The 20,990-nt window shown below is 38.3% G+C and overlaps 1 protein-coding gene across 1 annotated transcript in view; it reads left to right on the top strand.

Annotated features, from left to right (window-relative positions):
• RGS17 (regulator of G protein signaling 17) overlaps positions 1-20,990 on the top strand; it is a 121,165-nt gene that overhangs the window by 96,003 nt on the left and 4,172 nt on the right. The window contains exons 3-4 of the mRNA XM_055267700.2: positions 7,435-7,524; positions 9,382-9,616. Coding sequence (XP_055123675.1) covers positions 7,435-7,524; positions 9,382-9,616 — 325 coding nt within the window. The remainder of the gene's footprint in view (positions 1-7,434; positions 7,525-9,381; positions 9,617-20,990) is intronic.

The following is a 20,990-nucleotide window of genomic DNA, read 5'->3' as shown; positions in this document are numbered from 1 at the left end:
TGCAGTGGTGCCATCTCGGCTCACTGCAACCTCCACCTCTGGGGCTCAAGCGATTCCTGTGCCTCAGCCTCCTGAGTAGGTGGGGCTACAGGCACGTGCCACTATGCCTGGCTAATTTTTTGTATTTTAGTAGAGACAGGGTTTCACCATGTTACCCAGGGTGGTCTCGAACTCCTGAGCTCAGACAATCTGCCCACCTTGGCCTCCCAAAGTGCTGGGATTACAGGCATGAGCCACCACGCCTGGCCTGGCATGTATTATGGAAAGTATATCTTTGTATTCAGACCTGTAATTCTCTTAATTTTAAGGAAAAATAAACTCTGTTTATGATAAATAAGAAGCTTTGGTCATCTAACTGAACATAAACGTACAGTGTAGATTTCGATTTTCACCATGTGATTACTTGGTAAATGAAGTTGGCATTCCAAATCAAATCAATGTGTCCATGAAGGAAATCCAGGGCTTGGGGTTTCAAATGAAAATTTAATATAGATAAAAAGATGGAATTTTTGGTAGCCATCTTTTCGAACAGATGCGTATATAGAAAGAAATTGGCAACGGAGAGAATCAGAGAATGAAGAAATTTGTCTTCAGTTTCCATGGGTCAAAAGAAGAAATGAATGTTCACATACCACCCAAACAGAAATTGAAATAGTGTGGAGAATCCATTCTCAGGATGGCTCTTTTAAAATATTGTAAATAAAAAATATTTCCTACCTATTGGTAGTTAAAACCCTTTTCTAATTTATTTGTTCTAAGAATGTATGACCTAAGTTCTGTATTATCCCAGCATGAGACAGTGGAATGCAAAATGACTTCTTATCGGAAAGGATAATGACAATGTTAATAACAGTATGCCTGCCTGTTTTTAAGACTAAAGTATTCCCAAATCAAATGACTTTGGGCCGGGGTCTATTCAGAATATTTTGTAAATACCAAAAAGGAAAAATGGTTGCAGTTATGCAAACCTCCCAAGATTAAGTTTATCCTCTTCGAGTTTGATTATTACACTCACCAAAAAACTGAATGACTCCTTTTAGATTCCTTAGAAAGATATAATTATCAAAACTCCTTAAGAGAATGAATAGACTTTTTTTTTTCAAATAAGGATATTTATCCGCAGAAACTTTTTTTCAGTTTTTCCTTTATTCTGACTTGGTTAAAATATTGTATTTATAAAGGTAACACAGCCATCTAGTGGACAGATATTTGATAGCTGATTATTTTACTTGAGTTTAAGTTCATGAAACAAAAGCTTAAGCCAAATGAAATACTTGTTTCATGACACGCGGTACATGATTACAAAATGTGGAGTGAGCCTTTAGAGGGGCAACATGGGGTATTTTTAGGCAAGTGTTTTATAACATTTCCAGACACAAATTTCTAACCACTGTTCCCATCCCCACACACCCCACTCAAAACCATACTCTATTATAAAAATATAGAAATGAAAGAGGTGAAGTTCAAATCATAGGTTTAACACTGAGTTTCTATGTGTCTGAAATGTTGTATGTTAGGTGGTTACCAGCCCATCTTCTGGTGTCTTTTTGGTTTGGGGTTTTAGTTTTTTTGGGGGGTGGGTAGTCTTCTGTAAGTGAAACGTCACTTATTCTCCTTTCCTTGTTGCCCTCTCCCGAAGTTATCTTTGCTAATGGAAGAAAGTCGTACTTCCCAGGATGGCCCTCCTCAGCCATAGCAACACCGTCTGCAGTCATTAACAGTGTTACTTTTGTCCTTCCTCTTTCACACTTTGCTGTCAAAACCTTCTATAACAACTCCTTTTTGTTCATCTGAAATTCCAGGGAATTGAGAAGTTACTGTTCATCAAATTCTACTGCAAACTCAGGCCTCTGGGCAACAGCTCCTATGGAGTGATAGCTGTGGGATGATACCTTAGAGAGGGCATTTATACTCAATGCACTGGATTGTACTAGGAGGTTTATTTTTCCAAACCTTAAAGAAAAATCATTTTGTGTAAACACTTGCAATACCACAATTAACTCTTCTATGTAAAGAGAAATGGCATTGCAGAGTGAAAATGAGTCTGAGACAGGAAGTCAGAAGATGTGAATTCCAATCCTAGTTCTAGTAAGTTTGAGTTGTGGGTATTGTGTAAGTCAACCCCAATAACTGTTTCCTTGTAAATAAAACAAGAATGACTAATAACAACTCCCCTGCTTACCTTCAAGGACTATTTTGAGGAGGAAGTGACTCCTCAAAGTAATGGATGAGGAAGTGTTGTGTAATAATGACAAAGGAAAAGTCTCTATTTACTCAGGTGGAAATAAAAAGCTCTTTGGTAAACTTGGAATTGGAATTTTAATACGCAGCCAACTTGCCCTTCCATTCAACTAAGCATCTGTAATGGCCTTTTTGTCACAAGCTTTTATTTTTTGTTTTACATCCTTGTGAAGTAGTTCATTGCCATTATCCCCATTATGAATGGTGAAAACAAAGCATGGAAAGCTTAAACCATCCTGAAGGAGGTATATTCTACATTTGGAGTCCACCTCATCATTTTCTTGGATAACACATACTTTGCTGCCTGTTTTAATCTCCTGGTCCAGCCCTGCAACATCTGATATGTCCATTCTGTTCTACATTTGTATCGTGCTCCTGCATGATTTTATCCCCACTCTGAATGAGATCCCCTTTGTCCAGGTCTCCATCTGGCAAACAACTGCCCATTTTCAACCCAATTTAATCATTACCTCTTCTGTGAAGCCTTTCTCAATTCTCTTATGCAAAAGCACAGGTACCATCAAGGGTGTCTAAGAAACCCCATATGCACAATTCTGTCCGAGTTCTTATCACAATGCCATGTGATGTTTATTTATCCTTCTGAGGTCCTCAATAGCAGAGGCTTTATCTCATTCATTTTTTATGTCCAACCCAGGGAACGTTGCATGAACCAGTGTTTCATACACATTACTAAAGTATTGCTAACTCCTCTAGTATTTACTGTGATATCTTGAATGCTGAAAATGAAATATTTAAAGAATAATCTACCAATTCATTTTCAGAGCCTGAAGGATGTTGATTTTATTTTTGCACCAGGAACTTTGAGGTAGAAGCTGTTAAATAAAAAGAAAAGATTGATATCACAATGTGAGACTATTTCAATATTGAATAGATTGCTTTTACCATTGACAGTAGTTCTCTCTTGGAGCCTTGATGTCACACTGTATTAAATTTAGGCATCTTATTGATTCTTCGGTTTAATTTTTCCGTAAATATATGTGGTTTCCTGACCAGCCTCTATCCCAGAGTTACCATGGCTACCGGTAAGTTTTCATCTTCTTTGCAACCATTTTAATAGTTTTTCTTAAGAACCAGTTGTTTTCCTTACAATAGAAAACTATCTTCCAAAATAGACCCTGCGCCTTTCCATGATGACAGATCAGTAGATAAACTCTATAATTGGCAGCAGGTAATGTTTTTTCTCACTTCACTGTCCACACTCCCCTGTAAACAAACAATCCACCCACATAGAGAGGGGGCACATTTTCTTAAGTTCTGAAATGTCCCAAGTATTTTTTCTCCCTTTTCAAAGTCACTATTTAGAAAATCTCTAATGGGATTTTAGATACTTATTTTAGTATATTTGGCCAAGGATATTGGCACTTTTCTTCCATAAAGTATTTAAGGTTTGATCAAGACCCCCACAGTGAGCACTGTGTATGTGTTTAGTTCTCCTTGTGGCTTTTATTGCTTAAAAAGTAGAAATGTTAGTTTTAAATGTTACATACATAAAAGTCAGTGGGGGAGTGTCTCTTCTTGGAGAGATATGGGCTAAAAAGAAAAAAAAAAAAAAGACATGTAATCCCAGCAGTTTGGGAGGCCAAAGTGGGCAGATCACAAGGTCAGGAGTTCAAGACCAGCCTGACCAACATGGTGAAACCCTGTCTCTGCTAAAAATACAAAAATTAGCTGGGCCTGGTGGCGGGTGCCTGTAATCCCAGCTACTGAGGAAGCTGAGGCAGGAGAATCACTTGAACCCGGGAGGCGGAGCTTGCAGTGAGCTGAGATCATGCCATTGCACTCCAGCCTGGGCAACAGAGCGACACTCCATCTTAAAAAAAAAAAGAAAAAAAGAAAAAAAAAGAAAAAAAGAAAAAAAAGTGTTTCTGTGGGACCCTCAAAACTGTTGATGTGGTATTTTCCTTTTAGGGCTTTCCTCAAACACATATAACATATATAAGTTGGTCTAGAGCAAATATTTCCAGTGAATTAAAAAACAAAACAAAACAATGCACTACTTGGAGCAGGACCAAGTAGGACAGACATTAGTCAGTATCAAGACAGACAAACTGTTAAGTATTAATCCCTTGTCTATTTTCTCCATTTCTCTTTAACTTAAAATGATATTTTCAGCAGTTCTTGAAAACTGAAACCTTGAAACCCATTTTTTAAGACCAGTAGTAAAGGACAGTTAATAAAAAGGACAATTTGTCTGTTGCCAAAGTTCAATTTCTACAGGGCAAGATTGTGGCCAATATTAGATCAAGAGCTGCACAGTGAACAGTTAAACATTTACTGAATGTCTGTTGTCAGTAGTTTTAGTCCAAATGTGTGTCCATATTTTACCATCTGTAGAAAAGAAAGATGTAAACTCAACCTAATATTTCATAATGATCACTCTAATATGGTAGCATTTGGGATGTTTGTAAATATCACAGAAACAGATAGAAGAGCCAGAATTCATGTTCAGAAACTCGTGATTCATGCCTGTAGACTCCAGATTTGTTACTCTACAGCAAAGGCACAACGGAGAAAAAATTTCTCAAAGATATTTAATGAAATGAAGTATACCTGCGTCATGTGTACTGCCTTCTGTGGGACATTGTGTGGAAATGTAATAAAAATAAACTCAAGGAGTTTATTATTTAAGCAAGGAATGAGAGCTCTTTTGCTAGTTGTGTTATAGTGCCTTAATATGTGTTTGCACACACACATAGAAGCTCAATAAAGGTTGGCAGAATGAGTATCAATTTCCTATTTTAAAAAGAGCTGAATAGAATTTACCAAAAAATTGTACATTTTATATATACAGGAAGTTTTACAGAATATTGTCAGCAGTGTATCCCCCCCTTATCCACTTTTCCCATCATTACTGGAAATACCTCAAATTCCAGAGAAGAACTTTCTTACTCATTAGTGAATCTCCTCTAAAATACTTATCTGGCCTATTTGTATAGCGACACGGAGGACTGAGGTTTCCTAGGCTGTATCAAACCTCAAACACATTCACAGCACTCACACGCAAATACCTCCAAATTTTATACGCTCTCTCTGAATTCCTCCCCAAAACTACACTACGCTGAAGGCTTTGCTGTCTCTAACCTGGGACTGCTGCCTCCAGCAGGGGTCTAGTCAATGTGCAGCGGGTCCAAGGGACCATCCGCTCTAGTTTCTGCTCCCCAGAATCCTTTTGGGCTACATTACCTTTCCCTCCATGGTTCTACACCAAAAAACCTGCCCCTGTCCCTAGAAATGGGTAGAGGCAAACTCAGTGTATTTCACTATGAAATCCTATGTTTTGTATGTCCTTTTCCTGACTACAGAATCCTTTTCAATTCCCATTGGGTTCTCCTTTTTGCAGTGAGTCTGCTCTCTCCGGTCAGTTTTCCTGTCTAGCCTCACTTTCCATTGTAGATGGGCCCGCTTGTCAGAAATTATTCCCTTTGCTCCATTCTCTGCGTCCTCACGCTTGCACTTGCGAATGAAAGGGTGAATTAAGGAGACACTGTCTTGGTTTTTCTTATCAGACTTTCCAGATTGAGAATAACTGCTTGTTGGGCACCTCTTCCTAAACACTTTCTTTCCACACCAACGATGTTTAGTGACCCTTTGCATTCACATAGTAAGTGGTCTATGACCTCAGTGTCTGTCAGCAGCCATGGTCCATAGTAGGCACTCAGAAATACAGGGTTGTTGAACAGGGTAGGCTTCCAATTCCAACTATGCCACCTATTTAGTGTTCAGTTTTGGGCCAGTCTCCCAGACGGGTCTGCACCTCACTTTGCTCATCTGTAAAATGGGGATAATAATATTAATGGTAAAAGAATGGGCCGGGCGCGGTGGCTCACGCTTGTAATCCCAGCACTTTGGGAGGCCGAGGCGGGCGGATCACGAGGTCAGGAGATCGAGACCACGGTGAAACCCCGTCTCTACTAAAAATACCAAAAAAAAATTAGCCGGGCGTGGTGGCGGGCGCCTGTAGTCCCAGCTACTCGGAGAGGCTGAGGCAGGAGAATGGCGTGAACCCGGGAGGCGGAGCTTGCAGTGAGCCGAGATTGCGCCACTGCACTCCAGCCTGGGCGACAGAGCGAGACTCCGTCTCAAAAAAAAAATAAATAAATAAAGAATGGTGCCCAACACTAGAAAATCATCATTTCCATTGCCTCTTATTTTGAGTAAGTAAGTGAAAGAAGGAACAAATGAGAGATGTTATCTGAACTTCTTGTGCTCTCTGCCGGGCTCTTAAGCTCCTCAGCTTCTAGACAGAGGTATCAGTTGGCTAATTTGGGAGCTCAAATTTTCCCGAGCCACTGAGTTACTCTCCCTACCCTGCTTCTTAGTATCTCCCATGACCTCATCTGTTATTTCTAGTCTACACCTAGAATTTTCGGTGTTCCGCCCTAAAGCACTGCTTAGCTTTAGGGAGCAATTGTCATTGGACAATTCTTATTCTTATTCTTGTTCTGGGCTACTAAAACCTTCGGCATTATCCTCTGTCCTCTATGATGCTGTAGAATTCCCAAACCTATGCCACGCAGACACACACTCCTCCCACCCAATGCTCACCTGTTCCAAATGCTCAGTTACTGGTCTGTCCCTTTCAAGACCTTGGAGATTGATTTGCTGGGGTGAAAGGGCAAAAACAAAGTCAAATATAAATCCGGTAGCTTGATTTTAGCAATTGAAGGAATGATATTATCGGTAACAATGTAAATTTAGCAAAATCTGTATTAGATTCTGACACATTGTATCTTCTTAGCTCTCAATCGGGGAAAATTAATGGAAAACAGACTATGAATAGAATTAACCAAAAATCAAAATGACATTTTGTTTAAAGAGTAAGGTAATCATATGTGTGTGTGTGTATATATACATATATATAATATTAAAGCATTTAATCATATGTCTCAGAAATATTAAGTAATTCAGATTATGTAAGGATGAAGTCGGAATATTTAACAATATCCACTTTTGAGAGTCTGATTTACTTTATAATTTTATTTAAAAATTATTCTCTTCCCTTTGACATGGGCTTGCCCATCATTTTAAAATGGTATTGCTCTTTTATACTTTAAATATTCTCACATAGTTGAATATAAGATCTCCTGTGAAATGTTTCTCCAGAAAAATTTGTTCTTTTCTTCAACTGATTGAATTTCCCTTGACAAAATTAAATGTTCTGCTACATTACAGCCTCACTGTGAGGAATGAAGAAAGAGGGGAAAATGCGGGAAGACCCACACACACTACAAAAATGGAGAGTATCCAGGTCCTAGAGGAATGGTGAGTGTGAGAACCACATAGCTATTGTTTCTTGCATTCATATGCCATTTACATCAACTGCGTGCCTAAGTATTACCCCTTGCTCCATGGTACTCTTCAAAATGATTTTGGGAAGTGAATGCAAATTCAATCTGGAAGATCTTATTTTGTCATTGCCGTTGCTTTTCAGCAATTTTTCTATTAGCTATGTTAAGTTATTGGCTAAAACATGATCTAAATTTACTTTTCTCTTTAAAAAAAATAAGATTGTCATATGAATTAGTACCCAAAATTTCCCTAATTCATTACTTCTCATTTTCGAGAATTTAAGTTTTTCTCTTTATAAGAGAAGTGTCTAAACACACACATAAATGATATGGAATGTCCAAGTGAGTGAAGAAGGGCACCCAGCGACTCCTGGTTCCTTTTCCACCAGAGCAGACTCTCCCCACGTGCTTCCTCTCAAACGAGAGGTACCTATGGACTAAAATCAAAATACAAATAGTCCAGTCATATAATTACAAGTGCTTTCTTTTTCTGCTTTTTATGAGAAGGTTTTAATAATGAGGCTTCATGATAATTTTTAAGCTTTTTAAAATTAAAAATTGTTTTAAGTGAATGAGGAAGTGCAGAGATTATGGAACAGTAATAATCTATTTGAAATACCTGGTTAAAAATGTAAAAATATATATATTTAACTTTATATATGTATTTACCTTTTTATGTGTATATGTATTTACCATATATATATATAAACATACTTCTATGGCCAAATGTCTTTTAGGTTGGAAAATTATTAAGCAAATTATTGAACAGGAAAGGAAGATCAGAATCATTTTAACTATAAGACTCTCCAAGCTTCTGTCTTCTACTTCTTTAATGTATAAGCAAGTGGATTAATTACTGGTGGTTTCTGCAGTCACCTAGTCACTAAAAGATCTGTATATAGGTTTAAATTCCCCAATGTCAGTGTCATTATAGAAGCACTCTGCTTCCAATTATAACTCCACTTATGACTAACAATTCGTACATAACTTTTCATAGAAAAAAAAACCTTTTTTTTTTAGGGGCAGGATCTCACTTTGTTGACTAGCCAGGAGTGCAATGGGATGATAATAGCTCACTGTAACCTGAAGCTCCTGTCTCAGGTGATTCTCCTGCCTCAACTCCCAATTAGCTGGGACTACAGGCACATGCCACCACACCCAGCTAATTTTTAAAATTTTTTTTTGCAGAGACAGGACCTTGCTATGTTTCCCAGGCTGACCTCAAACTCCTGGACTCAAGAGATCCTCCCACCTCAGCCTCCCAAAGCACTGGGATTATAGGCATGAACCACCATGCCCAGCAGAAAAATTATTAAAGTTTAGGAAAATATGTGACAAGTGCACACAGTGTATTCTTATTTTAAATCAAGTGACAAATGAAAAAAATGGCCACCGGAGATGAGAAAAAAAAAACTGTATCTTATGGCTGGAAAATTGAAATCCTGATTAGAGGCAAAGAAAAAATTCATGTTGTCCTTTGTCACTTACAGACAGTTTCTATCAACTTGCAACATATTGTTAAAGTTTGAACATTTCCAAGCTTCATTAGGAATGTATGATGACTGCATGCATATTACGTATAGGCCCCTTGCTATTTGAATGCTTGTCTCCCTACATGCCTCTTATGCCTGTGTGAATTTTTGTCAAAACCCTGAAATAACTGATGTAGTCCTGACAGATACTTATTTGCCAGATCAGGCTGGACTGAGTGGCAAAATACTGACCACTAGATGGCAGCAAATTGATAAAATTTCTATCTGCTCCTCTCCTTACCTGGTCTAGCATTCATCACAAAGTTCCCTTTGATCACAGCCCCGTTCTGTCTCTGCAGCCAAAACCCCACTGCAGAGGAAGTCTTGTCCTGGTCTCAAAATTTTGACAAGATGATGAAGGCCCCAGCAGGAAGAAACCTTTTCAGAGAGTTCCTCCGAACAGAATACAGCGAAGAGAACCTACTTTTCTGGCTTGCCTGTGAAGACTTAAAGAAGGAGCAGAACAAAAAAGTAATCGAAGAAAAGGCTAGGATGATATATGAAGATTACATTTCTATACTATCACCAAAAGAGGTAAAAATCTGGAAAACATTGAGGTGGGCTTACTAAGACCAAGGATAACTGTCAAGGGATGGCTGTCCCCATTGGGTAGGGCATGGGATGTGGAGAGGGCAGAAGATTTCACTGGGTAGATAATTCAGCTTCTGTGGGGAGAATTTCCTTGAACACAAGTTTGAAGGCTAGGTTTCCCTACTATGCTTTGACTGTTTATCTCTAGCTGACTCGTGTGGTAGTTCACTTACTTTTCAGAACTAACACTAAGGAGCCTGCTTAAACACAATTTGCCGTGACAAACGAAAATGGAAAGAGAGAATGTATTTTAGGGTGGTATTTCGCAAAGCATGACCCCTAGATCATGTGAATGAGAATCACTTGGAGCATTTGTTTAAAAAACAAATTCTTAAGGCCTCACCAGGACTTCTGAATCTGAATTTTTGGAAATAGGACCCAGAAATCTGCACTTTTAACAAGTTTTCCACATACATACTTAGTTGGAAAACCTCTGGTATAGGGACTCCAAAAAAAAAATCTGACATGTTTGTTGATGTTTATAAGTGAATCTTTACAGAAATGAAAAATGATCCTTGACCACTAATATTCTTAGGTGGGAAATGGAAATTATTTTACTTATTCTAGGTTTTCTGTTATTGAAAGTGCAAGTGTCTTTCCCATTGCCAGAATGTACCTAATCAATAAGCAATACTTCTAGCAACCAAATAGCACTTTTCCATTGACTGTTTAAAACTTAATTTGTTCTTGAGAAATGTTCCAGCTAACAGAGTTAAAAGCATTTGGTGAAGGAGTGGTTAATAATGTGGCCAGGCCCTTGGAGCCCTGTGTGATGGAGCTCCAGAGGGCTTCAAAGCACTTAGAGAACATAGAGGTTCCTAGAATGTCTTCTCTTTTCCATCCCAGCCTCTTTTTGTCTTTTTTGTTTCTCCTGAACAACTGTGATTTTTACCTTTGCATTTAAATGGCATGCCCCTCTCTTGTGCACCTGAACGTTTATGGGCTACAGTCATCTGTTCCTCCTCCAATACTTGGCATGGTCCCAGGCTGCCTTACACTCCTTGCTTTGAGATCTATAAAAGGAATTAGTGTTTCTTTTATTAACCTCTAAGTTTGGAATGCTACATAAACTATTTCACTTCTAATAAGATATACAGTACCTAAGTTATTTAGTTTTTTTTTTATTAGTTAGGTTAAAATGCCATTGGTATTCCAGAGTGCTCCAGGACTATTGTCTCTACAAAATGAGAAACCTTCTAGAATTAGATGCACAAAGGATTGATTTATTTTTTTATTTCCTACATGAACATGAAAAATGTATTCATAAAAGCAAGGTGGGGAGAATTTAATAAATATAATACAATGTGACATCAGTAATAAATGTGTAGCCCCAAGACATTTGTTACTGATGTCACACTGTATTTCTAATACTGGTATAATTCTGCATCCTAAAACTACATTCTTCAGGCTTCTGGCCTGCCTCGGATTTTAGTATCTAAACAACTCTACTTGTATTTTATCAGTATAATAATTTTATGCTAATTTTTATTATTTTAAAGTTACTGCATATAGCAAATAAACCAGATGATCCAAATGTGCCCAAATATGTGCTTCTTTTGCCTGTAATTATACAAAATGAGAGTCCTTGGGAAGATTATCTAGCCCATTTCTGCCCCCAAAGTATGTAAGATGTGACATCTTAAAATGATAGTTGTCTAGATTACTTAGTCCATTCCTTTGTGCTATATTTGTAGCATCTTAAAATGATGACTGTTCCATTCTTTTTCAGTGTTAGGAGAAAAAATATTCTCCATACTATGTCCCTTATTTTTACAGTTTCTGTTCTTTAATGTTTAGTTTTTTATGTAAAACATTTTCTTATTATCCACACAGCCCCTGATTTTCTGATGTCACTGATCGATGGAGCTTTGCAAAATACTTAATTTTTTCTCTTTGAGCCATGTTTAGAGTTACTATAGTGATTATTTAAATATAAACTAGTGAATTTCCATTCTTTTTGCTAAAGTAATAGAGGTTTGTTTTCATCTAATTTTTTTTGAGACAGAGTCTCACTGTGTCACCCAGGCTGTAGTGCAGTGGCACGATCTCAGCTCACTGCAACCTCCACCTCCTGGGTTCAAGTGAATCTCCTGCCTCGGCCTCCCGAGTAGCTGGGATTACAGGCACCCACCAACATGCCGGGCTAATTCCTGTATTTTTAGTGGTGACAGGGTTTCACCATATTGGCCAGGCTGCTCTGGAACTCCTGACCTCAAGTGACCTGCCTGCCCTCAGCCTCCCAAAGTGCTGGAATTATGGGTGTGAGCCACTGCGCCTGGCCGTTTTCACCTAATTTCTTTCTTTTGAACACAAGTTTCACCAGAAAGTCACTAAAATCTCATTTCCTGATCAAGAACATGACCTTTCCAGAATGACATACACTAATGTTTAGTGTCGTAACCATATTTACTCTCTCCTTTATGTTTCCTAATACCCATATTTTGGCCACTACCCGTTCTTTAATGTCCTCAAAATATCACAGAGAGAAACAGAGACAGAGGTGAATTTCAAATTGCTCTAATTTTGCCGACTTGTAATTAACTCTTGATATAGAAATTAATACACCATTGAAGTGCCATTGTTTAGCCAGCTGATTTCTATCCTGTCAGCAGAGTAATTAAATTTGATCATTGTTTAATGGCAAAAACAAATAAGCAAAAGTAGATATTTTCAGTTATAAAAGATAATTGTTAAAAAGCTATGTTTAAACCAAGGTATCCTGTTCATTGACTCGACTCATGTGCAAAAAGTCATCCATTTCTAATCAGCCACAATACATTACTAACTTACATCAAGTTACCACTCTTCAGATTTTGTTTTCTAACATTGGAGAGAGCACATGTCAGATCGAGAGAGCCCTGATTATACCGGAATTAGAGCACTGGACTAATATTCAGGTGCACAGGATTTTAATCCTGCCTTTGCCACATCCCAGTTGTGTGGCCTGGGATAAATCACTTTACCTCTCTGAGTCTCAACATTCAGTTCATTTGTTTACAAAAATAACAATAAAAATAAGCACAGAAACTAATAAGCCAAATGCATAACGGCAACTGTAAGGCTATGAAGCTATTGAAAAGGTCGATTAGGCCGTTCTGGGCTTTCTACCTCTGAAATTCTGTACATGTTTCTATTTATTCAGAGTATTTGTGTTACTACTTCATCCTCTCCACCTAATGGCATAGCTTATCCATCATGGTCCTCCTTACTGCTGTCCCCACACTGAACCTCAGAATCTATTTAAACACAGTACTCAAGGCAGTTAATACCAATATGAGTTCCTATCTATTTCTCATTTTGGGGCTAGACAATCTGGGCTTTCTACCTCTGAAATTCTATGCATGTTTCTACTTACTCAGAATATTTTTAAAGAACATGAACATTTGAATCATTATAAAATGGTAATGACTAAAAATTGTCATGATTTTACTATTAAACAGAAGGCCATTTTTCTTCACTAGACTTTTATTTCACCTTAATTTGATTGCCTATTTGTGTTCCTCTTTGTTAAATATAGAAAAACAACTACATTTTAAAAATTATTTATATATAGACAACTTTTTCCCTTAATGAAACTATTGAAGTCAATGTGCTAAAAATTACATTACCTTATTTTAAGAATATGTTTTATGCATTTGTAATAATTTGAGCATTATGTTATAAAATAAGAGATATTACCGGGTGCGGTGGCTCACGCCTGTAATCCCAGCACTTTGGGAAGCCAAGATGGGTGGATTACAATGTCAGGCATTTGAGACCAGCCTGGCCAACATAGTGAAACCCTGTCTCTACTAAAAATACAAAAAATTAGCCGGGTGTGGTGGTGGGTGCCTGTAATCCCCGCTACTTGGGAGGCTGAGGCAAGAGAATCACTTGAACCTGGGAGGCGGAGGTTGCAGTGAGCCAAGATCGTGCCACTGCACTCCAGCCTGGGCAAAAGTGTGACTCTGTCTCTCTCTCTCTCTGTCTCTCTCTCTCTCTCTCTATATATATATATATATAATACATATTTTAAAAAGATATTTGCAATTAGGAGGTGACATAACTTCTGTTCTTGGTATAGTGTGCATTTTATGAAGGAAAAGGCCAAACTAAAAAAAAAAAAACTAGAAATTTACACATTTGTTTTAAAAAGTAAATTTTTTTAAAAGTGATATCTTCAAGGGCAAAACAAATGAAGATAATAAAGAGGCCTTTAAGCCTAATAGTAGACTTGCTCCATGTAGCGGATTTTGGTGGCAGCTTATATTAATTAATGGAAGGATGTGTTAGGCCAATCTTGCATTGCTATAAAGAAATACCTAAAACTGGGTAATTTATAAAGAAAGGTGGTTTAATTGGCTCACAGTTCTGCAGGCTTCACAGGAAGCATGGTGCTGGCATCAGCTCAGCTTCTAGGGAGGCCTCAGGAAGCTTATAATCATGGCATAAGATGAAGGGGGAGCAAGTACATCACATGGGCAAAGCAGGAGCAAGGGGTGGGGAAGTGCCACTCACTTTTAAATAACCAGATCTCACAAGAATTCACTCACTATCACAAGGACAGTACCAAGAAGATGGTGCTAAACCATTCATGAGAAATCTGCCCCCATGAACCAGTCATCTCCCACCAGGCCCCATCTCCAACACTGGGGATTACATTTCAACCTGTGATTAGGGTGGGAACAAACATCCAAACGATATCAAAAGACAAACCTAGCAAAATAAATAACTTGGATAAAAAATCTACTTAGAGGCTCTTATCAACTGTAAATAGCATTAAGCTACTGAAAAAAGAAATAACTATAAATCCTTCAACAAATATCAGACATTTATCTGAATTGAAGAAAACTGTGGTCCAGTTATGTAGAAATCTGCCTAATTATGGCGTTGTCGTTACCAGGACTATAAACTGGATCTGTCACTTACCATCTGTGAGCCACTTAGCAGCTCACTTTAGCGCGCTGGAACCTCCACGTCCTAGTGTTATGAATGAAGGCATGGAGAAAGCCCAAAAACCCACGAAATCTGTGATGTTCAAGCTCTGGGGAATGGTAATTGTAATCGTAGTAGGAGTTTGCTTTTTCTGATTTTTCTAACTTCCCAGTTACCATCTGAGAGAAAAAAGTAATAGACCTATCTGAACACCAGAATTATCTACAAAATAATGCTTATGTGATAGACATGCAGATTCTGTGTGTCCAGGTAGATATGTCTTTAAGTGAAATTATGTGAATTTAGCACATTCAATGATTTAAGTCAGTAGAAAAACAGAACTCACTTGACTGTATTTTCCTAAATGTATTTTTTATGCACGCATATTATCATTCAAAAAATATTTGTTGACTATTTCCTATGAGCCAAGCACTGGGCTAGATGTTGGGGATATGATGATAAACAAGAGACACTGGCCGATCCCTTAATGGAGCTTACATTTTAGGAAGATAGACAAATCTTGTTGAAGTAAGTAACTAAAAATTGTGATGGGCTGGAGACTGAATTAGATGGAATAGAAGTAGTCAAGTAAGGTCACTCTGAGAAGGTAAAATTCAAGTTGATGCAAAAGCCAAACACATTGGGTTTGATCAAGATGATGTCATAATTATGATCAATTATTATTAATTACTTTACATTGGCTTCATTATTGGCACAGTGGTCTTGCCTATATTATTACAGCCTGAGTCTCACAACAATCTTTCAGCCACGAGGACAGATGGTACCACTTTACAGCAAAAGAAACTGATTCTCAAAGAGGTGAAATGAATGTCTGAGGAAATTATAAATATATCTGGTAGAGATAGAATGCAAGCCCAAGATCTTCTGATTCCAAATGTGGTGCTTTTCCAAATACACCATGCTGATTAATTTTTCCATTGCCTAATATTTTCTTCCTGATGTTACCTTAGATTTCTATAAACCCAACCGTAGAACTTCACACATGATGAGAAATAGCAACCTTAACCACAGGCCTGAACCCTCCCCTAGACCAGCAGGATATACGTTCCTATCATCCAGACACCACCAAGAGTATTACATTCAGTTTACCCTACCAATAATCTTTGTTCTAAGAGAGAAATTCAAACAGTTGGTCTTATTTGCAATGTGTAATTATTTTCAGGAAAAATAACAAGCACAAAATAAAATGTGACTAAATGTATACAAAGTAAAAGTTAAAATTGACAGGAGGATCACGTATTCTTTAGATTTATGAAATTTAACATGGGAATACCAAATTTAGTTCAAATTAAAAGCAGAAAAGAAAATTTCCAGTGGCAGATTTTATCACTGGTAAAATCTGATATGGACTTATAAAGGGAAAAATAATCAGAATTTTACTTGGAAAGGAATTCTAAGTAAAGAAACTTCAGTAACAGTAAAAATAAGAGAGAAAAATGGAGAAAACACTTGGATGTGACACATGAAAAACATTGTTCAGGGATTTAATAACATAAAGAAAGGTTGTCTATGGAGAAAAAGACTTTCAGTGAAAATTCATTATTCTTGTATAATTATGCCAAAAATATACATAGGATCAAATTTTCCGTTGCATCTTGATGACTGGAATAAAAAGGCAGGGTCAAAAGTTGGTGTACTCCCTTTCAGCAGTGCTAACCTACCTTCATGTCCTCCTTCAATGAATAGGAAATCTAGTAAGATTAACCAGGGTATATGACTCAGTTTAACCCAGATTTTCCCAAGCCACACTAACAAGATTTCTCTGTCTTCCTTCTCCTCGCTTTACCTCCATACTTTTGTTGAACACTTCGCTCTCGTGACTTTTTGCTTGCAAGTCCCGTGCTTTTCTGCCTCCCTATCTTCTACTCCCTGTGGGAATGAATGCTTCCAAGTTCACCGAGACGTATTGCAAAGTCACTTGTGTGTTTTTAAAACTTCAGTTGCTATGGCTCAACATTGCCGGACTTTTCAGCACTGCTAAAACTGCCAGTTAAATGCGGTCAAACCTATCATGCTGCCCGTGTCCTGTCTCACAAGGGTAGTGCTTTTGTGCTATAAATTCTGTTATTGCTGGAATGCACTCTTCCCTCCATGTGGCCTGAGATAAGAGGAGACAGGCATTGCCCGAGGATAGCTCTTATCTTGTGCTACTCAACTTTCTCTTCCCTTAGGATGAGTTCTTTACAGGAAATTCCTCAGTCCCTCATGCAATGGAGCCCAGATAAGATGGCTTTAGAAGCCATCCAGACACACCTCAATCCTAGGGTGACTGTGGCCCAGGCCCAACTGGGATCCACCACCAATACCTTGTATTATAGATGATCCACATTCTGAAGCACAAAGATGCCACAAGATGAAACAATAGATTGTTATCCCCATGGGGTTTATCCTTATTATTTGACCTCGCTACACTTCTTTTGACTGATCGACAGCCTTTTCAGACAAACAACCTGATATTAAGGTAAATATTTTTTTCTTTAAATAGAAATAACAAATGCATTTTTGTTATAGATTACTAAATATTGAACTGTATGACTTTACAATATTTCAATACTGTTTTTAGCTTGCAAGAAAATGAAAAATTAAACAATGAGGACATAAGCCATTTAAGTTTATTTGTCTTAAGATAATAATATGATTCCATCTACTGAGAAGAAACCTTTACACTATATTTAATGATACTACTATTTAAGAAGTAAATGACCCCCCTTTTTTTAATCTCTAATGTAAGGTTTCCTGCTCTATTGAAACAAAAAGTTCTCTCAAGTTTGAAAGAAAACAGAGGGGTGTGTTTGGTAAGAATTTACCTTACCATAACGTGATGTTTCAGAATAAGATAAATCAGTTTATCTCAGTTTAAACTCCAGTGTCAGCATTTCTCTCTGGCAGATAAATGCAAAAATATATTTTTAGATAAAATAAAAACGTTGGGGAAAAATATTCTGTGCTTTCTAAAATTACTTTGTACTTGATAGTGACCTCATGTGGTAATAACAGAAAATAAAAACTGAACAATTCATTTCCAGAACATTTTTATTTTTAAAGAATTCCCAACAAAGACAAATGTGTAGTTCAGCCAAGTAATGCTTTTTAGGCTTGCTTCAGCAATACTGCAGGTTCAGTTACAGACAACCACAATAAAGCAAATATCACAAAACAAGTCGCACGAATATTTTGGCTTCCCAATGCATATAAAAGATATGCTTGGCTCGGCGTGGTGGCTCACGCCTGTAATCCCAGCACTTTGGGAGGCCGGGCGGGCGGATCACGAGGTCGGGAGATCGAGACCATCCTGGCTAACACGGAGAAACCCCATCTCTACTAAAAATACAAAAAATTAGCCGGGCGTAGTGGCGCCTGTAGTCCCAGCTACTCGGGAGGCTGAGGCAGGAGAATGGCGTGAACTCGGGAGGCGGAGCTTGCAGTGAGTCTTGATCGCGCCGCTGCACTCCAGCCTGGGCGGCAGAGCGAGACTCAAAAAAAAAACAAAAAAAAGATATTCTTATACTATACTGTAGTCGTAGTATAAACAATACTTGGCAATAGCATAGCAACAGCATTATGTCTTAAAAATGTGCATACCTTAATTTTTAAATACCTTATTGATAAAAACTGCTAGCAGTCATCTGAGCTTTTAGAGAGTCATAATCTTTTTGCTGGTGGAGAGAGGGTCTTGCTTCGACATTGATGGCTGCTGACTCATCAGGCTGGTATTGCTGAAGGTTGGGGTGGCTGTGGCAATTTATTCAAATAAGACAACAATGAAGTTTGCCACATCGATTGACTTCCTTTCATAAAAGATTTATCTATAGCATGTAATGATATTTGGTAGCATTTTGCCCACAGTAGAGCTTCTTTCAAAATAGGAGTCAATCCTCTCAAACCCTGCTGCTGCTTTATCAACTAAGTTTATGTAATCTAAATCCTTTGTTGTCATTTCAACAATGTTCACAGCATCTTCACCAGGAATAGATTCCTTCTCAAGAAACCACTTTCTTTGCTCATCTATAAGAAGCAAGCCCCCATTCTTTAGAGTTTTATCATGAAATTGGACCAATCAGTCCCATCCTCAGGCTCCACTTCTAATTCTAGTTCTATTACCATTTCCACCACATCTGCAGTTAGTTCCTCCACTGAAGTCTTGAACTCCTCAAAATCATCCAGGAGGGTTGGAATCAACTTTTTCTAAATTCCTGTTAATGTTGATATTTTGACCTCCTTCGATGAATCACAAATGTTCTTAATGACTAGAATGGTGAATTCTTTCCAGAAGGTTTTTCATTTGCTTTGCCCAGATCTATCAGAGGAATCACTATGGCGGTGTTAGCTTTATGAAATGTATTTCTTTGCTTTTTTTTGAGACGGAGTCTCACTCTGTGGCCCAGGCTGGAGTGCAGCGGCGCGATCAAGACTCACTGCAAGCTCCGCCTCCCAGGTTCACGCCATTCTCCTGCCTCAGCCTCCCGAATAGCTGGGACTACAGGCACCCACCACCACACCTGGCTAATTTTTCATATTTTTAGTAGAGACAGGGTTTCACCGTGTTAACCAGGATGGTCTCGATCTCCTGACCTCGTGATCCACCCACTCCAGCCTCCCAAAGTGCTGGGATTACAGGCATGAGCCACCGTGCCTGGCCTCTGAAATGTATTTCTTAAATAATACTTGTGAGTTGAAATTACTTCTTGATCCATGGGCTGCAGAATGGATGCTGTGTTAGCAGGCATGAAAACAATACTAATTTCCTTGTGCATCTTCATCAAAGCTCTTGGATGACCAGGAGCATTGTCAATGAGCAGCAGAACTTTAAAAGGCATCTTTTCTTCTTTGAGCAGTAGGGCTCGACAGTGGGCTTAAAACATCCAGTAAGACATGCTATAAACAGATGTGCTGTCATCTAGGCTTTGTTGTTCCATTTATACTTCACAGGCAGAGTAGATTTAGCATAATTCTTAAGGGCTCTAGGATTTACAGAATGGTAAATAAGCATTCGTATCAGTTTAAAGTTACCAGTTAGTATTAGCCCTTAACAACAGAGTCAGCCTGTCCTTGAATCTTTGAAATCAGGCATTGACTTCTCTCTGGCTCTGAAAGTCCTAGATAGCATCTTCTTCCAATATAAGGCTGTTTTGTCTACATTGAAAACCTGCTGTTTAGTGTAACCACCTCCATCAATTATCTTAGCTGGATCTTCTGAATAAATTACTGCAGTTTCTACATCAGCCATTTGCTGCTTCACCTTGAACTTTTATGTTATGGAGATAACTTCTTTCCCTAAACCTCATGAACCAACCTCTGTGAGCTTCAAACTTTTCTTACACAGCTTCCTTACCTCTCTCAGTCTTCACAGAATTGAAGAGAGTTAGGACCTTGCTCTGGATTAGATTTCGGCTTAAGGGAATGTTGTGACTTGTTTGATCTTCTGTCCAGACCACTCAGACTTTTTACATTTCAGCAACAGGCTGTTTTGCTTTCTTACTCACATGTTCACTGGAGTAGCACTTTTAATTTCCTTTGAGAACATTTCCTTTGCATACACAACTTGGCTAACTGTCAAAAGAGGCCCAGCTTTTGGCCAGTCTCAGCTTTCAACATGCCTTCCTCACTAAGTTTAACTAACCATTTCTTAGCTTTTTATTTAATGTGACAGATGTGTGAATCTTCCTTTCACTGAAACACTTAGAGGCCACTGGCGGGTTAATTGGCCTAATTTCAATATTGCTTTCTCTGTGGGAAATAGGGAGGCCTGAGGAGAGGGAGAAAGATGTGGGAATGGCAGGTCAGTGGAACAGTCAGTATACACACCATAGTCATCAATTAAAAATTAATTAAGTCTTATATGGGCATGGTTCATGGCCTCCTAAAACAATTGCAAGAGTAACATCGAAGGTCACTGATCACAGATCACCTTAAAATATATAATAATGATGAAAATTGTGAAATATTATGGGAACTACCAAAATGTGACGCAGAGACACAGAGTGAGCACATGCTATTGGAAAAATGGTGCCAGTCGACTTGCTTGACACAGGATCGCCATAAGCCTTCAATTTGTAACAAACGCAGTATCTGCGAGAAACTAAATAAAGGGAAGCACAGTAAAATGAGGTGTCCCTCTATGAGTTGGTCTGGCTAAGCCACAGATATGTAGTCTGGATTGCCATCTCCCAACAAATCTAGTAGCCATCCCTGGGGTGTCGCAATCAACCCAATTCCACGTGGTCTATTGAGCTCAGGAAGCTGGGGACACTGGATGGGATAGGAGAGGCTTCAATAAGAGACTGTCTTAGTTCCTAGACTTCATCCGAACAGTGGTGGGAAAAGAAGCCAGACTAAAAGGCATTTGCAGAATGCTTATGACAACACATTTAAATATAAATAT

This window comes from Symphalangus syndactylus, chromosome 2, assembly GCF_028878055.3.
Source record: "Symphalangus syndactylus isolate Jambi chromosome 2, NHGRI_mSymSyn1-v2.1_pri, whole genome shotgun sequence".
Classification (NCBI taxonomy): domain Eukaryota; kingdom Metazoa; phylum Chordata; class Mammalia; order Primates; family Hylobatidae; genus Symphalangus; species Symphalangus syndactylus.
This window is presented reverse-complemented; position numbering and strand designations above follow the sequence as displayed.